At 43.3% G+C, this 20170-nt stretch overlaps 1 protein-coding gene across 2 annotated transcripts in view; it reads right to left on the bottom strand.

Annotated features, from left to right (window-relative positions):
• Positions 1-20170, bottom strand: part of SLC37A3 (solute carrier family 37 member 3) — a gene marked incomplete in the record, with an annotated part of 69358 nt that overhangs the window by 18998 nt on the left and 30190 nt on the right. For both annotated transcript variants that reach the window (XR_012242977.1, XM_073621855.1), the window contains 4 exon segments: positions 1279-1466; positions 2414-2498; positions 15285-15381; positions 18108-18253. Coding sequence is in view for 1 of the 2 variants with exons in the window: in XM_073621855.1 (XP_073477956.1) it covers positions 1279-1466; positions 2414-2498; positions 15285-15381; positions 18108-18253 (516 nt within the window).

Here is a 20170-nt window from a genome sequence, read left to right as displayed (position 1 = left end):
TACGCTATTTAAAGTTGCCAGAATGGAGACTCAAACTTAGGGCAGATTTATAAATCAATCAGTTCATCTGACGTTTACCAAACATTCACTGCATGGAAATCTTTCTGGTGCATGACTGATTTACCATCACTGAAAGCTTGGTGAAAGTCAAATCTACAACTTTATAAATCTGCCCCATAAAGCGACTCTGTTGCTACTGAAGTTCCACTAATAGTTCCCTGCAAAGAGAGCAAATATACTACTGCATGCTTCTCGAATGCAAAGGCATCTCTGCTGAAATCTCTTTGGAAACACACATCTGGGGAGTGCAAATCTTCTCGTCTTCCCTCTATGCTCAGTGGTTCCTACTACCAACCCTTACACCACTATTGTGTTCTGTAGTGGTGTAGGGGTTGGTGGAAGGACTGGCTGAGCACAGAGGGGAACCATGCGATCCACACTTCCACAAGAGTCAGTCTTTACAGCAACTTTATCAGACATTTCGTAGACATTTCGTAGCATTTGGTGGTGCAGGAGGTATTTACCATCTTCTTTTTTTTGGATTTTTAGCTTTCATGACAGTTGCTTTAAGAAAAAGAACAGGAGACAAACACATATTAAGTAGAGTGAGAAATGGTTAGAACTTATGACATTGCTTTCATTGCTTTATGTGACGCTCTTTTCCAGTGACACTGGCATCCCATGCTACTTGTACGAGTGTCACAGACCGGAAGTGAGGTAAAATCTCCCCAGTGGGTCACAAAACAAACATAAGAACCCCATAGAAATTGTAATACTTTCCCTTTCCTTAAAGTGGTTGAAAACTCTTACATAAACCCAGTGAAGTGACTGGCCTCGGGGCAAACAAAGCCTACTACATACCTGTTTATCTGCATTCTTCTGTTCTCTACATCCATTCAAAGTCCAGAATTTATAAAGCTTGTCTGAGCTGTCAGAAAACAGGGGGCAGAGAGATGAAATTACACACTGCACAGCTTGGGGAGAAGCAGCTCTGAGAGCTGATTGGAGGGAAGAGGACACACCCTCATTTACTGGCTGTCAATCACAGACTGTGTGCTGGAGATCCCTCTGTGTCATTTTCTCTTTGTTTCAGGAAAACTAGATTCATGCAGATACCAGAGTAACGGGCAGCAGATGGAAATGACACTTGCTCTGGATTGAGACAAGTACACACTGTAGAAGAATATGCTACGCTCAAATTTCATACCCGAGTTTTACAACCACCTTAACATTTTTCTTTAAATTGTGTAGTTAGGTTTAAATAAAATTAGTTCTCACCAGCAGCACTCCTGGTAAGCAGCAGGCTTGCATAAAGCTGATAGCTTTCGGTGTACTTGCAGTATCTGGAGCCTGGATAGAATAACTGGCATCACTGTCCACCTCATTATCCTCACTGATAAGCGGTCGATTAGCCTCTTCCTCCCGGTCTCTGCTCTCCCCCTCCTGTTCCCCGGCGTCTGGTAGACCTGTGGCAGAGAAACATTCATTGAGCAAGTGCGGGCAGACTTTGATGGACAAATACAGCTTGCTTCTGATATCAGATTGAGATGCTGCTGAGATCATTCAGCATTTGTTCATTTCTTGACCTGCTTCAGATTCTTGCTTTTGTAAACCCATTAACTTGTATGGGGAGAGAAGCAGTACAAAAGCCCATCTGAAAATACTGAATTACCATTTGCACACGGCTATACATCCTTACATATTTCTAGCAAATGTTTGCATAAAAAACAGGAATTCTTGGTTTGTACATATTGCTATACATCAGGGATATGCAATCAGCGGACCTCCAGCTGTTTCAGAACTACAAGTCCCATGAGGTATAGCAAGACTCCGACAGCCACAAGCATGACACCCAGAGGCAGAGGCATGATGGGACTTGTAGTTTTGCAACAGCTGGAGGTCCGCTAATTGCATATCCCTGCTATACGTGGTCAAGCTGGCCAATTCCACCAAAGTGATCCTTCTCTGTCCTTACTCTAATGTGCAAACACTTACTTGCTCATATCATACTTTAATGGACATGTGAGGGAGATTTACTAAAACTAGAGCACTCATAATCTGGTGCAGCTGTGCATGGTAGCCAATCGGCTTCTAACTTCAGCTTATTGACAATAAAACCTGGAAGCGGATTAGTTTCTATGCAGAGCTGCACCAGATTTTGCACACTCGGTTTTAGTAAATAACCCAAATAGTGCCATTATGTGTGTTAGGCAGACAGTTTCAGGAGAGCTACAAACTCAGGTGTGGTTACTGACTTGCACTATGCAATAGAAATGGATGTCAAATCCGAATATCTTACATATACAGAACACATGAACTCTAAAGGGGTGTGACAAAAGCCCATCGATGCTGACCCATATAATGGAACTTGTCTATGCAGAAATCTCAATATTCAACACTCAGCTTATCTTACCTAGCTCCTTGGGAGATGTCACCAGGCCAAAGAAAATGATCACACCACCAGCAAACTGCACACACGCTGTTACGAGGAATGCATACTGAGGAAAAGAACAAAATACTTGGTCATAGATCTGTCAAAAATAAACTACGCATTTTTAATAAAGGGTTTATAAACCCCAACAACGAACTTATTTTCTCCTTTATGGTCTGTTAAATAGACCATGTGAATCATTTTGTTACATTTGTTTGACAAGTGCAAAAGAATATCTGTTAATCATAGCAAAAATCATGTGAGCTGGTAACTTCCCGTGTTCTCTTCCTGTGCTCTACTGTTTATCACTGTTCCAAGTTCTGTGGACTACAGAACACCACCTTAAAAGAGGAACTGCAGTCTGCTTACATAATTTGTAATAAAAACATCCATTCTGGAGCTTCCAGCCAACCACTTTGCATATTCTTTTATATATACTGTGATTCTGTACTTGCCAAATATGCTGCATAAATCGCATTCCACAAAGTCTGGCTGCAACCATTTTATCCTTGGGCAGCTGAAGCTGCTGCCTGTTTACTTCCTAGATTTACACAGACACACACATCCAGCTCTCATTGGACCTCCCATGACTCACCCTCCTCCTTTCCGAGAGAGAGATGCATAATGTCATAATCCTAGGCTTTTTACCAGGCAAGAATCAGGAAGTGGGCTGTAAAAGGTATTTACTGGCAGAAAGAAAAGATTTTACTATCCAAAGTTAACTGCTTGCTGACCAGCCGGCGTCATTATACTGTGGCAGGTTGGCATGGCTGCGCGAATAACCGTAGGTGTACATCGGCCGCTTTAAGAGCTCTAGGGGGTGCACGCGCCGCCGATGCGTGTGGCCAGCGGCTGTGATGTCCGCCAGTGACTCATGATCGTTCCTCAGAGAGCCATAATGGGGAACTGAGATCTCTCTCTACTCCCTGTCAGTACACTTCCCCCACAGTTAGAAACATCTCCCTAGGGAACACCTAACCTCATGATCGCCCCCTAGTGTTAACCCCTTCCCTGCCAGTGACATTTATACAGTAATCAGTGGCTATTTTTAGCTCTGATTGCTGTATAAATGTCAATGGTCCCAAAAAAAGTGTCCGATCTGTCAATATAGGCATTTCCAGATTGAACCTACAACAGGTTTGTCCTATAATCCAGTGCAAGGCATACTGGCCAAAAATTCCAAGCTACTGTACAGTATTCTCTCCTGTGGAGACCAAGCCCACTGAACTGTAGCCAGCCTCAAGTCAACTTAGAGAGACTGGCATCAGTGGTTATTTTCCAAATTTCTGAAAAGGAAGACTATCAAGCACCAATTTTTGCTCTGCAACACCCCGGAAACAGAGCTTTCCGGCAATGCAATGACTGGATCTTCAAGATCCAGACAGAGAATGAACCTCTACCAAGACCTGGAGTAGGGCTGTATGTAGAGAACCTGCTTTTACCTAAACACAGCTTCCTCCTATAGAAATATATTGAAAGAACCCCTGGAATTGACTGCTTCCTGAGCAAAGATTATTAAGGTAAAGAGTATTGAGATGTCTTCAGCAAGCCTAGCACTGAGGCTAGACACTTTGAGAACCCTCCGGAGCTGTGGCGAACCCAAAGGGAAGATTCACAAAAAAAAAAAAAAAAAAAAAAAAAAAACGGCTTTCCACTGCAATTACAGAATTCTTTGATGAGCCTGGAAACACACTGCCACACGAAGATGTCCGTTTACAGATTGTGGACCCCGAAATCTACCTCTTGCAGAGAGGTCATCACTGAACAGTCTAGCCTATCGGAAACAGAAGGATGTTCAGAGGCTTGAGATCTTAAGATAGACTCCATGTCCCTATTTGTCTTTGGAATTGCTACCATTTAATTGTCCCACAATAATGAGCCCATAACTTCTGCTCCAATAGCAAATGCATAGCAAAAGACTGATGACTCTGACAGACCAAAGTGGTGCACTTAACCTACCAGGTTTCTGCCAGCTAAAGATGGAACAAACCACCTCAGAGACTGCCCCAAGATTTTCTGGCCTGAGATACTCTCAAAACCCAGCAGCCTCAGATGCCTCCCTCACCCAGGTGGGGAAAGCTTACAGCATCTGGAATCCTCGGGCAGTTTTTTTCTGGAACAATTTAACTGGTATAACAGGTAAATAATGCAGCAACTATATTATCCAACTTAATATACAGTCCTCCAAGGATGCAGGCCTAAAACAATGTTGGTTTACCTCTATGCAACCCCTTAGCTATGCAAGTACCTAGGCATACAAGTATTCTTGCCATTTATGTATGCAGTACAAGGTCAATAAGCACACACGCATGTACCCCCAGGCAAACAAGCACCCAGGCAAATAAGCACATATGTATGTAGGCCCAGGAAAACAAGTACATATGAATACAGCATTATGTAAATAAACATACGTATGCAGTACAAATGAAAACATGCCAGCATGTGTTTAAGTAATATGCATCTATGGAAGCATGCGTTTATGGAAGCATGTGCTTATGCAAATATGCATTTAGGCAAAATATGAAAGCGCACTGTACACACGCATTCATGCAACATGTGCCCATGGAAACAAGCATTTTCGCAATAAGCAAGCATGCGTTTATGAAACGTGTTTATGCAACATTACGTAACACGTATCTATGCAGACATGTGTAAACATGCCTCACCATGCATCTTTATGCAATCAAGTATCGTTATGCGATCATGCATAACCATGTATATTTAAGCAAACATGTATTAACATGCATCTTTATGTAACCATGTATATTCATGCAAACATGAATAACCATGCATCTTTGTGCAACCATGATGATGTATCTTTATGCAAACGTATAACCATGTATATTTATGCGAATATGTAAAAACCATGTATCTACAGCAACCGTGGGTTCCAGCAACCGTGCATTTCAACTAGTTTGCAAGCAAGCACCTGCTTAACTGCAGTTGGCCCCATACTAGACCTGCAGGATTTAGCCAAGCACATATGCACTATACTGGAGATTCAACTCCTTAAATTGCACCCATGCTCAAGTTTGCAAGCATGTATACTACACTGCATCTAAAATATTTGTAAATGTGGTACAGCGCTGCGCTAAAAACAAACTGGGGGAGCAGCCAACACACCCGTAGACTCAAGGGCAGAAATACCAACGAAAAAATATATAAAGTGTGGCGCTAATAGTAGCAATATATGAAACTAAGCATTGGGTAATATCACACAATAAAAATGTGAAACAGAATTAACACGTGAGCACAAATGACAGTGTCTAATGAACAGAGATAATGAGTAAATATATGTGTTCAATGCAAATATAATCTAAAGCAATAAGGGAAATATGTGATAACAGTGCATGAACAGTTATCGAATGTAAAGTCCAAAACAACAAAAAAACGTGACAGCAGTGCATGAACAATATTAGGCAGGTGTTTTCTCATATGTGTAGAAAAACTTTCAATCCAGTAGCCTGGTAGGTACGTAGACTATAGAGGACCCGAGGTGCACAGAAGTTTGAAAACAGTGCCAGGACCATCACCAGAAGTTATGGAGGCTTACCGGAAGGTATGGCCTGAAATGGCGTATGCCATACAGGTCAAAAAGGCTTAATGACCAACAGGTCTAGACGTATTATCCGGTCAGGAGTTATCGTCACACAAACCATGGGGAGGAAGAATCAGTCAACAAGACTTCCACATTGATAGATATACCACCGTAGACCATGCGAAAAATTCGTATTACATGTGAGGAAATAAAAACACTCACATAGTGTAATAACGTAAAACTTGGATTTATTTAAAAAAAGACAATAAAAACAGACTCACATTTTTTGCAGATAAAATTGGCGTATCAATCGTGTAGCGGTAGCTGTGAGGGATCAACCCGACATGTTTCGACTAAGTAGTCGTCTTCTGGGGTGTGAACCCCCTCACCCCACCGCTCTGTAAGGTAGATTCAGAAGTGAAGCTTAGGCTGAAGGTTGAGGCATAAGTGTAGTCAGGCAGGCTGGGTTATCAACAATTCTGGCAGAAAGACATACAATCAGGAACCAGAAAAACGGGCAGGCAGAGGTCATACACGGTCTAGCAGAATCATCAGGCAAAAGTTCCAAACCAGTAGCCACACAGGAAGGCAGACAACTAGGAAACAAATCCACACAAACATGCCATGTTTGTGTGGATTTGTTTCCTAGTTGTCTGCCTTCCTGTGTGGCTACTGGTTTGGAACTTTTGCCTGATGATTCTGCTAGACCGTGTATGACCTCTGCCTGCCCGTTTTTCTGGTTCCTGATTGTATGTCTTTCTGCCAGAATTGTTGATAACCCAGCCTGCCTGACTACACTTATGCCTCAACCTTCAGCCTAAGCTTCACTTCTGAATCTACCTTACAGAGCGGTGGGGTGAGGGGGTTCACACCCCAGAAGACGACTACTTAGTCGAAACATGTCGGGTTGATCCCTCACAGCTACCGCTACACGATTGATACGCTAATTTTATCTGCAAAAAATGTGAGTCTGTTTTTATTGTCTTTTTTTAAATAAATCCAAGTTTTACGTTATTACACTATGTGAGTGTTTTTATTTCCTCACATGTAATACGAATTTTTCGCATGGTCTACGGTGGTATATCTATCAATGTGGAAGTCTTGTTGACTGATTCTTCCTCCCCATGGTTTGTGTGACGATAACTCCTGACCGGATAATACGTCTAGACCTGTTGGTCATTAAGCCTTTTTGACCTGTATGGCATACGCCATTTCAGGCCATACCTTCCGGTAAGCCTCCATAACTTCTGGTGATGGTCCTGGCACTGTTTTCAAACTTCTGTGCACCTCGGGTCCTCTATAGTCTACGTACCTACCAGGCTACTGGATTGAAAGTTTTTCTACACATATGAGAAAACACCTGCCTAATATTGTTCATGCACTGCTGTCACGTTTTTTTGTTGTTTTGGACTTTACATTAGATAACTGTTCATGCACTGTTATCACATATTTCCCTTATTGCTTTAGATTATATTTGCATTGAACACATATATTTACTCATTATCTCTGTTCATTAGACACTGTCATTTGTGCTCACGTGTTAATTCTGTTTCACATTTTTATTGTGTGATATTACCCAATGCTTAGTTTCATATACTACACTGCATCTACCTACAGAGCAGTCAACACTTGAACGTGAACTGCTAACCATCCAGGGGTATATCAACTTACAGTTCCCCCAGATAAGCAGTAAATATGCAGCATATAATCATGACTTATCTGTCACGCAGTTCTCCCATAGTAAGTACTCACACTTTGTTAGTATTCATGGGCTGCTATGTCTTCAGAGGCCTACTGAACCTGTTGCCACATGGCATGGTGTCAGGGCTGGGCTCAGCCCTTCCTTCTCTGAGCTGGACGCTCAGCTGTCGGATAATTGCCAGCTCCTATCTCTCCACAGTTACTCAGCTGTTGATGATATCCTGCTCGTCAGTCCTGACTACTAAGCCTCGGTTCACACTGGGACGACTTGTCAGGCGACCTAGCCGCCTGACATGTAGTGTCCCGTTCTGTGCAATGGAACCGTTCTAATCGGAGTGACGCAGGTCGCTCCGGCTTAGAAAAAGGTTCCGGTACTACTTTGGGGGCGACTTGCATTGACTTCTATACAGAAGTCATTTTGCAAGTCGCCGCTGTGTCGTGTCCTGGGTCGCCTGAGGCAGTTGCTCTGCAAGTCGTGCTGCCTCAGTGTGAACCGACACTCAAGCTGTCCAGTCCAGAGGAGCTCTGCCTTCGCCTTGGTCAACATCACAGAAACTATCGCCTGCGGTCCTGTTCAAGACTTTACCGACATCCCTTCTGGCTCTAGATCCTGCTTGCTGTTCCACTACATTGATCCTTGACTTCTGGCTTGGCTGACTATCCGTTCCGGTTACTGAACTTTGGCTATGTTTTGACTACATTTGTTCTTTTTACTTTTATTATTAAACAAGTGTGATTTAACTGTACTTCTGTCTCGGCCTGATTTCATGGTTTCTGACACATGGCTGCCCTTCCTGCCTACACAAAAATATGCCATACTGAGCGAGCTTGCGCCCTCTAGTGGCTGGAGGAGAAACAGCAGCCCACATGAGTAAGAGTACTTAGCATGGATTAAACAGCACACTGCTCCCAGTGGTCACCGGGAGGACAGTCAGAACTCTCGTTTTTTGTTTTTCAAAAAAAAAAGAGAAACTGTAAACAAATGCAGACTTGCCATTCCTGCTGCAGGACTCTGAACATAAACAGCAGTCCAATCTTCACCCATCACGGCGAGCTTTGTCATAAAAGAACTTCAGAGACTGGGTCCCCCCTTAATCTGGGGTCCACTCCCCTGGACCTGTATAGCACCCTGCAGGAAAGCACCTTGGACAGAACAAACACTGCACAGGGTTCCATGACGCAGGGTCCAGCGCAGTAAGGCTGCATTACAGGCAAACCTTTAGGAATCTTCTCTCCTTCCAATGAGGCTTGGGTACCATCCTTTTTGGCTGACAGCTTTTTCAAATGGATCCTATTGAAGTCCATGATTCTTAATAGAACCGTCCAGACCTCCAAGTATGCTCCAAGAGCACATATCACATTAGTGACCACCACCTTACAGACTGGCGAAAAAACTGGAGTACTTCCTGTATAGGAGGCGTTAGAGGGGGGGCTTCCTGTCTTTAGGGTGTGCCAGTGTCCATTCACCTATAGGTGGCGTATAACCCAGATAGTAATTACTATAGCTGCTCTGTGTTCCCTGATGTATGAAATTTTGTTTGTGTACAGCGTCGCATGACCGCACAATTGAGTGATCTCTAAGCAGGCGGTCGTCCAGATACCCAAGCACCAGGATCCCTTGGGCCCTTGAAAGACCCAGTACTTGTGCTAGGACCTTTGTGAACACCCGGGGAGCTGTAGCAAGCCTGAAGGGTAGAGCCACAAACAGAAAATTATGTTCCTCTACTGCAAATCGCAGGAACTTCTGATGAGGCTGAAAGATAGGTACGTGTAAATATGCGTCTTTTATATCGATGGAGGCTAGAAAGTCTTCCATCTGGAGCGAGGCTACAACTGAGCGGACAGACTCCATCCGAAAGGACTGGATTAGTAGATACTGGTTCAGGGATCTTAGGTCCAAAAATGGGCCTTGTGAACCTGTATGGTTTTTAAACCGTAAAACAGGTTCACTCTTTCGGATACAGGAACCTGTACAATCACTCCTTGATGCACTAAATGATGAAGTGCCTGAAGCAATAAGCCTCTTTTTGGAGGATCTGAGGGAACGCTGGATCTTAAAAACCTCTGAGGGGGAACCCCCCCACAACTCCAGCTTGTAACTGCAGAATATAATTGAGGTGACCCACTCGTCCTGAATTATCGTTCTCCAAATGTCCGCAAAGTGCAGCAGCCTTCCCCCCACCCAATGGAGTGGGGGCTTCCCCTTAAAAAGGAGGGCTTGGTGCTGGTTTTAGAAGAACTTTGGACCCAAGGCTTTTTCTGGCCCTGGCCTTGCCCCGGGCCCCCTGTTGGCGGCGGAACTGCTTTGGCGCTGAGACATTTGAGGAAGCACTCCCTGAAGTTTTTAACGAGGGACACCTGGTGCTTTTCTTCACAGGAAGTAGAGAACTCTTCCCTCCAGAAATCTTTTTTCTGAAAATAGAGCTTTCTTTTGGTGGTATTTTATCATCTCTGCGGTTATTATCTCTTGCACTATAAACAAAGAGCGAGCGACAATTTTGAGAAAAAAAAAAAAGACAATATTTTGTACTTTTTGCTATAATAAATATCCCCCCCTTTTTTTCTTTTTTTTTTTAAAAAAAGCTAATTTTTTCCTCAGTTTAGGCCGATATGTAGTATTCTACATATTTTTGGTAATAAAAATCACAATAGGCGTATATTGATTTGTGCAAAAGTTATAGCATCTACAAACTAGGGGAAAGATTTATGGCATTTTTATTATTATTTTTACTAGTAATGGCGGTGATCGGCGATTTTTTTCGGGACTGCGACATTATGGCGAACAGATCAGACACTTGACACATTTTTGGGACCATTGGCATTTCTACAGCAATCAGTGCTATAAAAATGCACTGATTACTGTGTAAATGTCACTGTCAGGGAAGGGGTTAACACTAGGGGCCGATCAAGGGGTTAACTGTGTTCCCTAGGGAGTGATTCTAACTGTGGGAGGAGGGGACTGACTGGGTGAGGAGAGCGATCGTTCATACTTAGTATGAACAACAGATCGCTCTCCTCATCCCTGACAGCACTGAAATCTGTCCGTTTAAATTGACAGACCTCCGTTCTGTCTCTGTGTGGAGCGATCGTGGGTGCCTGGTGGTCATCGCAACCACCGGGCACACGCATCGGCTACGGCGGCGCGCATGCACCACTTAGTGGTCAAAAGGCGAACTGACGTAGTTATGCCGGTTTGCCCAGGGGATCCAACCTGCCGCAGTGCAACTGCGGCGGCTGGTCGGGAAGGGGTAAAGCGGAGTTCCACCCAAAAATGGAACTTCCACTGATCGAATTCCTCCCCCCTTCCGGTGTCACATTTGGCACCTTTCAGGGGGGAGGGGGGGAGCGGGTGCCTAATCTAATCCAGTTATTTGCTCCCACTTCCGGGCATAGTTTGCCGCAGGCTCTGCTGTGATCTATGCCATGTCCGGCCCCTCTTCCGTCTCCCCCGCTGTCTTCTGGGGGACACACAGGTCCCAGGAGACAGCAGGGACCAGTGAGGATGCGCAGCAGGGAACCAGGCTGTGAAGCCGCAAGGCTTCACTTCCTGACTCCCTTACGGAAGATGGTGGCGCCTCCACCCGAGAGCCAAGGGACAGATCGGCTTCGGGTAAAGACATCGCGGGCACCCTGGACAGGCAAGTGTCCATATTTTAAAAGTCAGCAGCTGCAGTATTTGTAGTTGCTGGATTTAAAAAAAAAAAAAAAAAAAAAAAAAAAAAAATTTGGCAGAACGCCACTTTAAGGAAGAGACTGCTGCATCTACGGCTGGCATGCTCCATTTTTTTAATTAACTTTTCATCCAGGGGATCAAGAAGGGAAAACATCTTAAGAGGAACAAAATCCTGTCAGGATGTTCCCAATCCGCATACACCCCCTGTTCCAACAGGGGGTGTATGGGGAAATCCTGTGCGGCCTGAGGAGGCCTCAGGGATCCCAAAGAGGACCAGGGGGGCTCAGTCACCTCTGCAAAAGGCAACTTAAAGGCAGAATGAACCATTTCGGACAGAGTTAGGATCAAAAGCCTCTGCGACTAAGAGGCAGACATCAAATGGATATCCTTCTTTGTCCAGATTGCTCGGAAGCAGACTCATCCTCCACAGAATCCTGAGCTTTTAGCTCTTCCCCATCCTCAACCCATTCCTGCTCCAGACTAGGAGGCTCCAGGAGGGGGATCTGTCATGCTTCTTGCCACCCTGCAGGATGGAGGCAATCCTGCCAGCAATCCTGTGCTCTAACCCGGCTAGGGCCGAGGACAGTTCGTCCTTGGCGATAAAGGGTGAAGCAGCAGCGTTGACTGTAGGTACAATACCAGATAGGCACAGCGTCTCAGATTGCCTGAAAGCCTCTGGTCCTTCAGGGGATACAACACTAGGGATCCGACTAGGTTCATCAGGAACTACTGACGACATAGGTGTGCCCTTCCCTGTAGCGTTAGTCCCACTCCTCTTTTTTTGAAGACATTTACTAGCCACAAAAAGAGAGTACTTGGGTGTAGTATTAAAACACCTCAGAAGGGAGACCCTTTAATAGGGCTCACCAAGCCCCTATGCAACAATCCTGCTAAGCACCTTAGCCTGCGCCAAGCAAAACTTGGTGACTCACGTGACCAGGATGAGGAGAAAATTAACCACTGCAAGTGCCTGTTCAGAGTCTGCTCTGTGTCCCACAGCTGCCTTCTGGAAGAACTGCATGCTTGGCATATACAGCTTAAATAAGCTGGGTGTGCGCCAGAACATTCTGTGCATGCTTGCGCATGTACGTGCGTGGTCCTGAAGAATGGGCGTGGCTGTATTCGCGTATGTCGCAAATCTTTGTGCGCCCAGATAAAGGCTAGAGCGCATGTGCGGCGAAGCCACGTGCACCATGGCCGCCAAACAAAATGCTAAGTCCAGCGGAGCTTTTGCGAATGCATGTGCGCCACGGCCACCAAACAACAACCGCTGAGCACAGCAGCACTCTTGCAAACACACGTGCGTCCTGGTGAACCAAGGTGAAGTGGAGCACCGTTGTGCGCCATTATACAGCCAGACACGAGCAAAAAAAAAAAAAAAAAAAAAAAAAAAAAAAGAAGTACACTTTGCAAACACGCACAGTTAGCCCAAAACTCCCCCGTATGGTTACCACACACAGGTGTCCAGTCTCTAGCTAGCTTGACTGATTGTTACAATCACTGGGACACCCCACAATAATAAATAAAGGGGTTTCACTTACCCATCCAGGCACAGGGCAGCTTAGAAACTAAGAGCCCAATCTTCACCCTTCACAGAGGGTTCCTATCACTTGAGGACCTGCAAGGACTGGGTACCCTTTTAATGTTTAGGGTCCATGCCCTTGGACCTGTACAGCACCCTGCAGGAATGCCTTAGCGCTGTGGTTTCCAGGATTCCACTTCGCAGGGTCCAGCGACGGAGGCCGCATTACAGGCAAAACCTCGCAGGATCTTGAGTCTTCTTTGCGAGGCTCGGGTACCATTTATCTAAGCATATAAAGTCTGTGTCAAATTGATCCAATCGGTCAATCCCTTGACTCTTTAGGAACCGTTTGTGGGACTAGAGACCTGGAGCTCAGAGAGCTCAAACAAACCGTGCCATCCACCTTGCAGACACTGGTAAAAAAACTGAAGTGCTTCCTGTGTGGGAGGGGTTATATAGGGATCACTTCCTGTCTAAAGACCTTTGGTCTACCAATGTCCATTCACCTGGAGATGAAGTATAACCCAGCAGGTTACTGGATTTTTTTTTTTAGTTTTTAGGAATTTGTTGGGACCTTTGAAGTCTAAAATAGGCCAGACTTCTCCATTTGGCTTGGAAGCCATGAAACAGGTTGAGTAAAAGCCTGAAACATCCTTTACCAGCACAGGTGTAAGACCCCTTGGGACAGATGTCTTGCTAGGGTCTCTCTTTCACAGATCTGAAAGCATTCTTGTGCGCATAAAGCATGCAGGGGGATACATTTTAGCTTGTATCCTCTGAACAACCATGCTGCAGACCCAGTCCTAAAATCTCCTGAGTCCAAGTGGTCATAAAGACCCTTAGGTGTCCCCCCACCCAAGCAAGCTGGGGCATCCATTCACTGAGAGGAGAATTTGCCTCCAGGACTGAAGGGCTTGGGTTTTTCCAGTTCTTAGGAAACTGGGATGTGGGCTTTAATTTAGAGCCCAAGGCTGGTTGTTTAAGAAAGGAACTCCTCATGAACTCTGAAGGCATTACTGGTTTCTGATCTGTAACCTTTGCCTTCTTCTTAAGGGTAAGAGAATATTCTTCCCCACAGTCACCTATGTATCCAAAGATGGTTCAAATAAACATCTGTGCTGAAAAGGACAGTCTCTCAATGTGCTTCTGTCCCACTCTGATAGGACTATAAATGAAAAAGAATAAATATACTCCAATCTCCTATTATGTAAATATGCATATATACAGATATATCAAAATACTGCAAAAGACAACTTAAAAAAAAAAAAAAAAAAAAAAAAAAACAGGATTAAATAAAAGTCAAGGAGAAAATAAAATTCACTTTAAAATGTACCATATGGTATGTAACATATACACATAGGTAACAAACTGGATTTTCATATTGTCATTTATTGCTTTATGTCCGTGTAATAAAAACAAATACACAAATTATGACTGAGTGTTAAATCAATGCATGATGTCAAAAAAAAAAAAAAAACTGCTGCAGACTACTGAGTGTAAATCTATTTAGATTTATTTAATACAATACTCCCCAGATACTGTACAGTGAGCAAGCATCCTCATTCAAGGCCAGAAGGCATGTCACTTGTGGAAAAAAAACAAACAAGAAAAAAAAGATAACTAAAACAGCCACCCATCTAGAGGACTGGTGAGCTGCAATATGTTAAAGTGGAAGTCCATGCAAAAAGTAAAATACCTGCTTATATAGAAACCACGGATCTAACATAAAGCTCTCTATCCCTGTAAAGGAAAAATTAGCATACATACCTTTTTGGAAGCCGATCTGACCCACTCCGACCCAAACTCCAGCTCTGCAGAGGACACGGCCGACAACGGCTGTGAAATGAATGGGAAGAGACTTCACCCATAGAGTTACTATGTGGCTTCCGTTGTCGTCCGTCTCCTCTGCACGCCCTCTACAGTGAAGCAGCAGCTGACAGCTCAGCGTGGGATCCAGTCGGAGCGGATCAGATCGGCTTACAAAAAGGTATTATACTCATTTTTTCTTTACAGGGATAGAGAGGTTAATGTTAAATCCGTGGTTTCTAAGGATGCATGGATTTTGGTTTTTGCATGGACTTCCACTTTAAATTTTTTGTTTTTGGATTTACAAACAGTTTAACTGCTAAATCAAACGCACACTCTAATAAGAGCACAAAGCTTTTTGTGTAATAACATAGTAACTATGGTTTCGCTTTCTCTTGTGAACAGTTCATATTTTTTTTTTTTTTTTTGTGTGCAGGCAGCAGGTAACCAAACCTTCAGCATAATTAGGTCTGCAGTGCAAATGACCCTTTTGTCTCCAAATTGGCCTGGTGTGTTTTACCGCAGGAAAATAGGAAAAGAAGCTGGAAGAAATTTAAACACCTTTAAATTGCATCTCAGCCCTAATCTCATCATTGTTAAAGTCAGCACATACCTCATAGCCATATTTTAGAACAGATGATGCAAGGAAAGCTCCCAAAATATTCCCAACAGATGCGCAGGCACTCCAGAGACCAAATACAAGGCCACGTCTGTACAAGTTAGAAATGGTAAATTAGAACTTTTTACAATGCAAAATAGGTTTATTGCAATAATGTATTAGGAACCCTAAGACAGAGAAGTGAGAGCAAATCTCTCCAAAGGGGACACCAAAATGTTTCTATTACTTTAAGTAGGGAAGAGGTGGAACCACTGTCATGTTTTACTACAATGGCAGTCCCCCTGTCAGAACACAATAGCACAGCAGGGGAGATCGCTGTACCAACATCAGATAGTTCAGTTCAGTTAGTACAGTGGCTCCTCTTGGGCGGTCAGTTTTTTTTTTTTTAGCCCTGCTGGGTTGAAGGGGAAAAAACAAACAAAAAAAAAGAAAAAAAAACTAGTAGTGTGTACCACACTGTAAAGGCTAACTTCACCTTTTGCACCATGTCACACCTGTATTTAGGATGCATCATTTAAACAGGGTAAAAATGCCTCCCTCCACACTCAAATCGCCCCCTCTGTGACAGTGAGCACGAGTAAATTTTCTCCACAGCGGCTGTAACAATTAAAATTGGCACAGCTGCTCGAGATCTCAACTGCCACCTATGCTGCAGCAATATGCTCTGCACCATACAGATTAGTTATATCCATTACTCAAACAAATGTGGTTGGGGATTCTCGGGCGCGGTCCTGGCCAGGGTGGAGGACGGGATGCCCTCCCCTTCTAATCTTTTTCCACCCCTATTTTTTTCCACCCCTCCCAACCAGGTATCCACCCCACCTTTTTTTTTTTCTCCTCTTCAAAACTTAGTAGGCCCGTCTGCAATACCCAAGCTCTGGGGACTCTGGCACGGGTCAAATACAGTGGAGTCTATGTTGTACATGGTCTTATGCAACTAATTAATTATGTTCTCCACATACTCACATACACCTTTGGATGCCCACCCTTACCCCAAGGACCCCACACATTGATCTCCTGTCTACTTGGAATGCCTAATTAGAAGTGTGATTGCTTTTTTCTTTTTTGTACCATATATTGTATTGTACAGTAAAACCTTGGATTGCAAGCATAATCTGTTATGGAAACATGCTTGTAATCCAAAGCATGTGTATATCAAAGCAAATTTCCCCATAAGAAATAATGGAAACTCAGATGATTCATTCCACAACCATTTATTCATAAATCTTTCAGTTTATAGTCCACTCAAAAATATTATAGCAATGTGATGGAAGCTCCACAAGGGGATTAGAAGAAAAATCCAGCAGGAGCTACAGGGTATAAAAGAAAAGAAGCGAGGATCCTCTAAGTGTAGCAATATGGTTACATTTAATAAAGGTGCAACATTTAGCAACTCACATGGTTGATGATTAAAACAGGCACATCTAAGTATGCAGGCATTCGGGGTAAAGATGTCCACATAGACCATCCCCCGCACTGCCGGTTCTCACCGCTGTCAGTCTGCAATCGTGACCTCAAAGACTATCCTCGTGGAGCGCAGTGTGGAAGGGATGACGTCGATTGGCGGTGTGGAGGATGGTCTATGTGGACAGCTTTACCCTGGATGCCTACATACTTAGATGTGCCTCTTTTAATCAACAGCCATGTGAGTTGCTAAATGTTGTACCTTCAATAAATGTAACCATATTGCTACACGTAGAGGCGTCTCTCTTCTCTTTTATACTTAGTTGTGACATGACGCTACGTATATCAAGACATTGCTTGTTTATCAAGTCAAAACTTTGTTAAAAATTTTGCTTGTCTTGCAAAACGCTCTCAAACCAAGGTTTTACTGTATTTCATTCGCTCTGTAAACATTTTGTACAATGTTAAGACAGAATGCATAAAAAAATGAAACGGCTGTGCGGGGCTCTGCTGACAGATTTGACATTCTCAATAGACTACAAGTTTAGTAATCAGCACATTTGTAGTCCATTGAATCTTGTTTCAGCTCTCAAACTGGCAGCCTGTACAGAAGTATGGGCAGAGAGCTGGAGGAAGGGTTTGCAGAAGCCTGACATTGCATGCGCCTGTAAAAAAATAAAAATACATGGAAATTTTTTCCCCTGAAAAAACATGTGATTTTTTTTTCCCCCAAAGGTGAACCTAGCCTTTAACTTGCTGTTCAATTACTTTGTTTGATAAATAATTTTCATAGAGATTTCCAAAATCATCAGTCCATCTACAGTCTTTCTTTGGAATGCATACCAAGCTAAAATCGTAGTTTTTGGTTTTGAAACATGTGGGGAAGGATTAAAACTCCTGTTGCGTTTTAACAGCTATCAAAGGAGAAATTTACCCCTACTTCCTGGCCTGCTGATAACAATTTTGTTTGACAGGAAGTGAGGGGAAAAAAAATCTACTTCATTGACTCAAAACAGGAGACCACGATTCTCATGATACAGAACTGTTTAATAAATGGTCTCGTAGAGGCAGCCAAAATCAAGCAGATGGTGCTTTCTTAGAATCCCCATTATGCTTTACAATCATGGATGTAACAAAAAAAATAAATAAAAATTAATTATAGATAGATAGATAGATAGATAGATAGATAGATAGATAGATAGATAGATAGATAGATCCATCTATCTCTATATTTTTTTTTTGTACAAATCATTTAAAATGATATAAACTATCAGATGATGAACCCTAAGAATTAAAAAACAAGAACAAAAGAAAAAGACCAAATACCGTCTGAGTTTCTTTAGGCGTGAACTCTTTTATTGAAACTAGTTTCAACCAAGTAATAAGCTTCAATAGTAACTGAAACATACATACCCAGATTTTCCAAACCAGTTCCCCATAACAGCGACCACACAGGGCCAGCCTGTAGACTGAAGCAGGCCATTTATTACCCAGATTGAGCAGTAGAAGACCTTGTTATAGAAGTGAAGCCACTCTGTGAGCGTGCCGAACACAAACATCTGCAAGGAATAGAAGATTCAGGATTGTGAGGGAAGCCAATAACAGCTTTAGAAGAACAGAGGTTAGGCAGTGGTCTTACAAAAGCCATAGCTATGGGGCCTGGGATTGGATGGAGGCCCTATATAGGAAGGCTGTTAAAAGAAAATAAAACTAAGTTTGCTATATACAAGAGCTGAAGTCAGGCCTCAGAATACTCTCTAGTCAGAGATCAACCTCTGAATGACAGCCACAAATCTCAGTTTCTCCTCTGCTAAAACTGTAGACAGCTAAGGTTTGAAGCTCTACAAAAAAGTTAGTATTAAAAAGTTTGCATTAGGGTTTAGGGTTTGGTTATAAATCCTAAACATATTTTACCTTAATGCATTCCTTTCATTAAAGCGGGGTTCCACCCAAATTTTGAACATTATCTCTATGCATTCTCTTCCTTGCCTAGATGCTGAGATGCTGTGTAAAAAAATTTAAATCGCCGTAATTACCTTTTTTTTTTCTAATCTTCTTAGCACTTCCTGGTTTTCCTCCCATGGGAGTAGGCGTGTTTCTAGCCTCTCCCAGACCTCCCACAGTCCCTTGGGAGCTAGTCTCAGGCTTCCCAGCATGCATTGTGCAACAGTGCCATCACAACATCTCGGTGAATGCTGGGAGCTCAGCATTCACCGCATCCAGGAAATACATGCTTGTGGGCTTCAAATGCCCACAATGAAGATGGAAACCGCCTTCAGTGAATTTTATAAGTTATTCTTTACAACGAAATCAGACACAGGCGGACTTATTACACAGAACATGTGAGTAGATAATCATGAGAAGAAAAGTTTGTGAATGAACTCCAAAAAAAAAACAAAAAAAAACGATAGATAGGTGGACCCCCGCTTTAAGGTAAAAAATGTTTAGGTAAATAGTACCCCCTCCCTCCCTTATACTTACATGAGCCAGTCATTTGATTCAGCGCTGTCCTCATCTGCAGTGCATCTCTCCCCTCACTTCCTGCTCTCAAAGGCTTTGCTGAGACAGCTGGAGCCGCTGTCAATCAAACCAGTGATGACTGAGTGGGGGGCCCGGGGGCTTGCCCCAATATCTATGTCTATACACACAGACAACACAGCTTGGGAACGAGCACGCATCAGTACCCCCATAGGAAGTGGCACTCGAGAGGAAGAGCCAGAAGCGCCGACAGGGGACCCGAGAAGAGGAGGCTTGGGGCACCCTGTATAATTTTATTGCACAGAGCGGGTGAGCATAAACCTGTTATTTTTTTTAAAGCTTATAGTCAAAAACAAATATCTGCCAATATTAATGGTTATATGAACTCAGTAGCTGCAATTGTACCTGTTGGCAACTGGTATACACTATATTCCTAAGGGTCTGTGGCCATCAAACTTATGAGTTTGATGGCCACAGACCCTTTTGTGGCTAAAGCAGCCTTTGCTCTCCTGGGAAGGCTTTCCATACAATTTTGGAGGATCTGTGTGAATTTGTGCACATTTGTGAGGCACTGATACGGGATGGGAAGACGTGGCTAACCATCAGAATTCCACTTAATCCCAAAAGGTGTTCAAAAGGTTTGAGGTTAAGGCACTGTGCAGAAGACCACTGGAGGCCACTCCTCCTCAGTAAATTAATACTAAACTATCTATACTTCTTGTTAAGAACAGGCAGTCAGATTCCAGATGTAAAGTTCCTTTTTTTTGCTGAGAAAATAGAAAGCAATGACTGCTTGCTGTGAAAAAAACTTGACTTTTCAGAAATCAGTCCTGTCAACAAGGTCAGAAGTGCTCTGTCTTGCAATTATTTATCTGAAGCTTACACAACTTTGGCAAACTATACACAAAGATAACAGTTAACCCCAGGCTAATAGAGCGTACACACGGTCGGGCTTTGTTCGGACATTCCGACAACAAAATCCTAGGATTTTTTCCGAC

This window comes from Aquarana catesbeiana, linkage group LG03, assembly GCF_042186555.1.
Source record: "Aquarana catesbeiana isolate 2022-GZ linkage group LG03, ASM4218655v1, whole genome shotgun sequence".
NCBI classification, from domain to species: Eukaryota; Metazoa; Chordata; class Amphibia; order Anura; family Ranidae; genus Aquarana; species Aquarana catesbeiana.
This window is presented reverse-complemented; position numbering and strand designations above follow the sequence as displayed.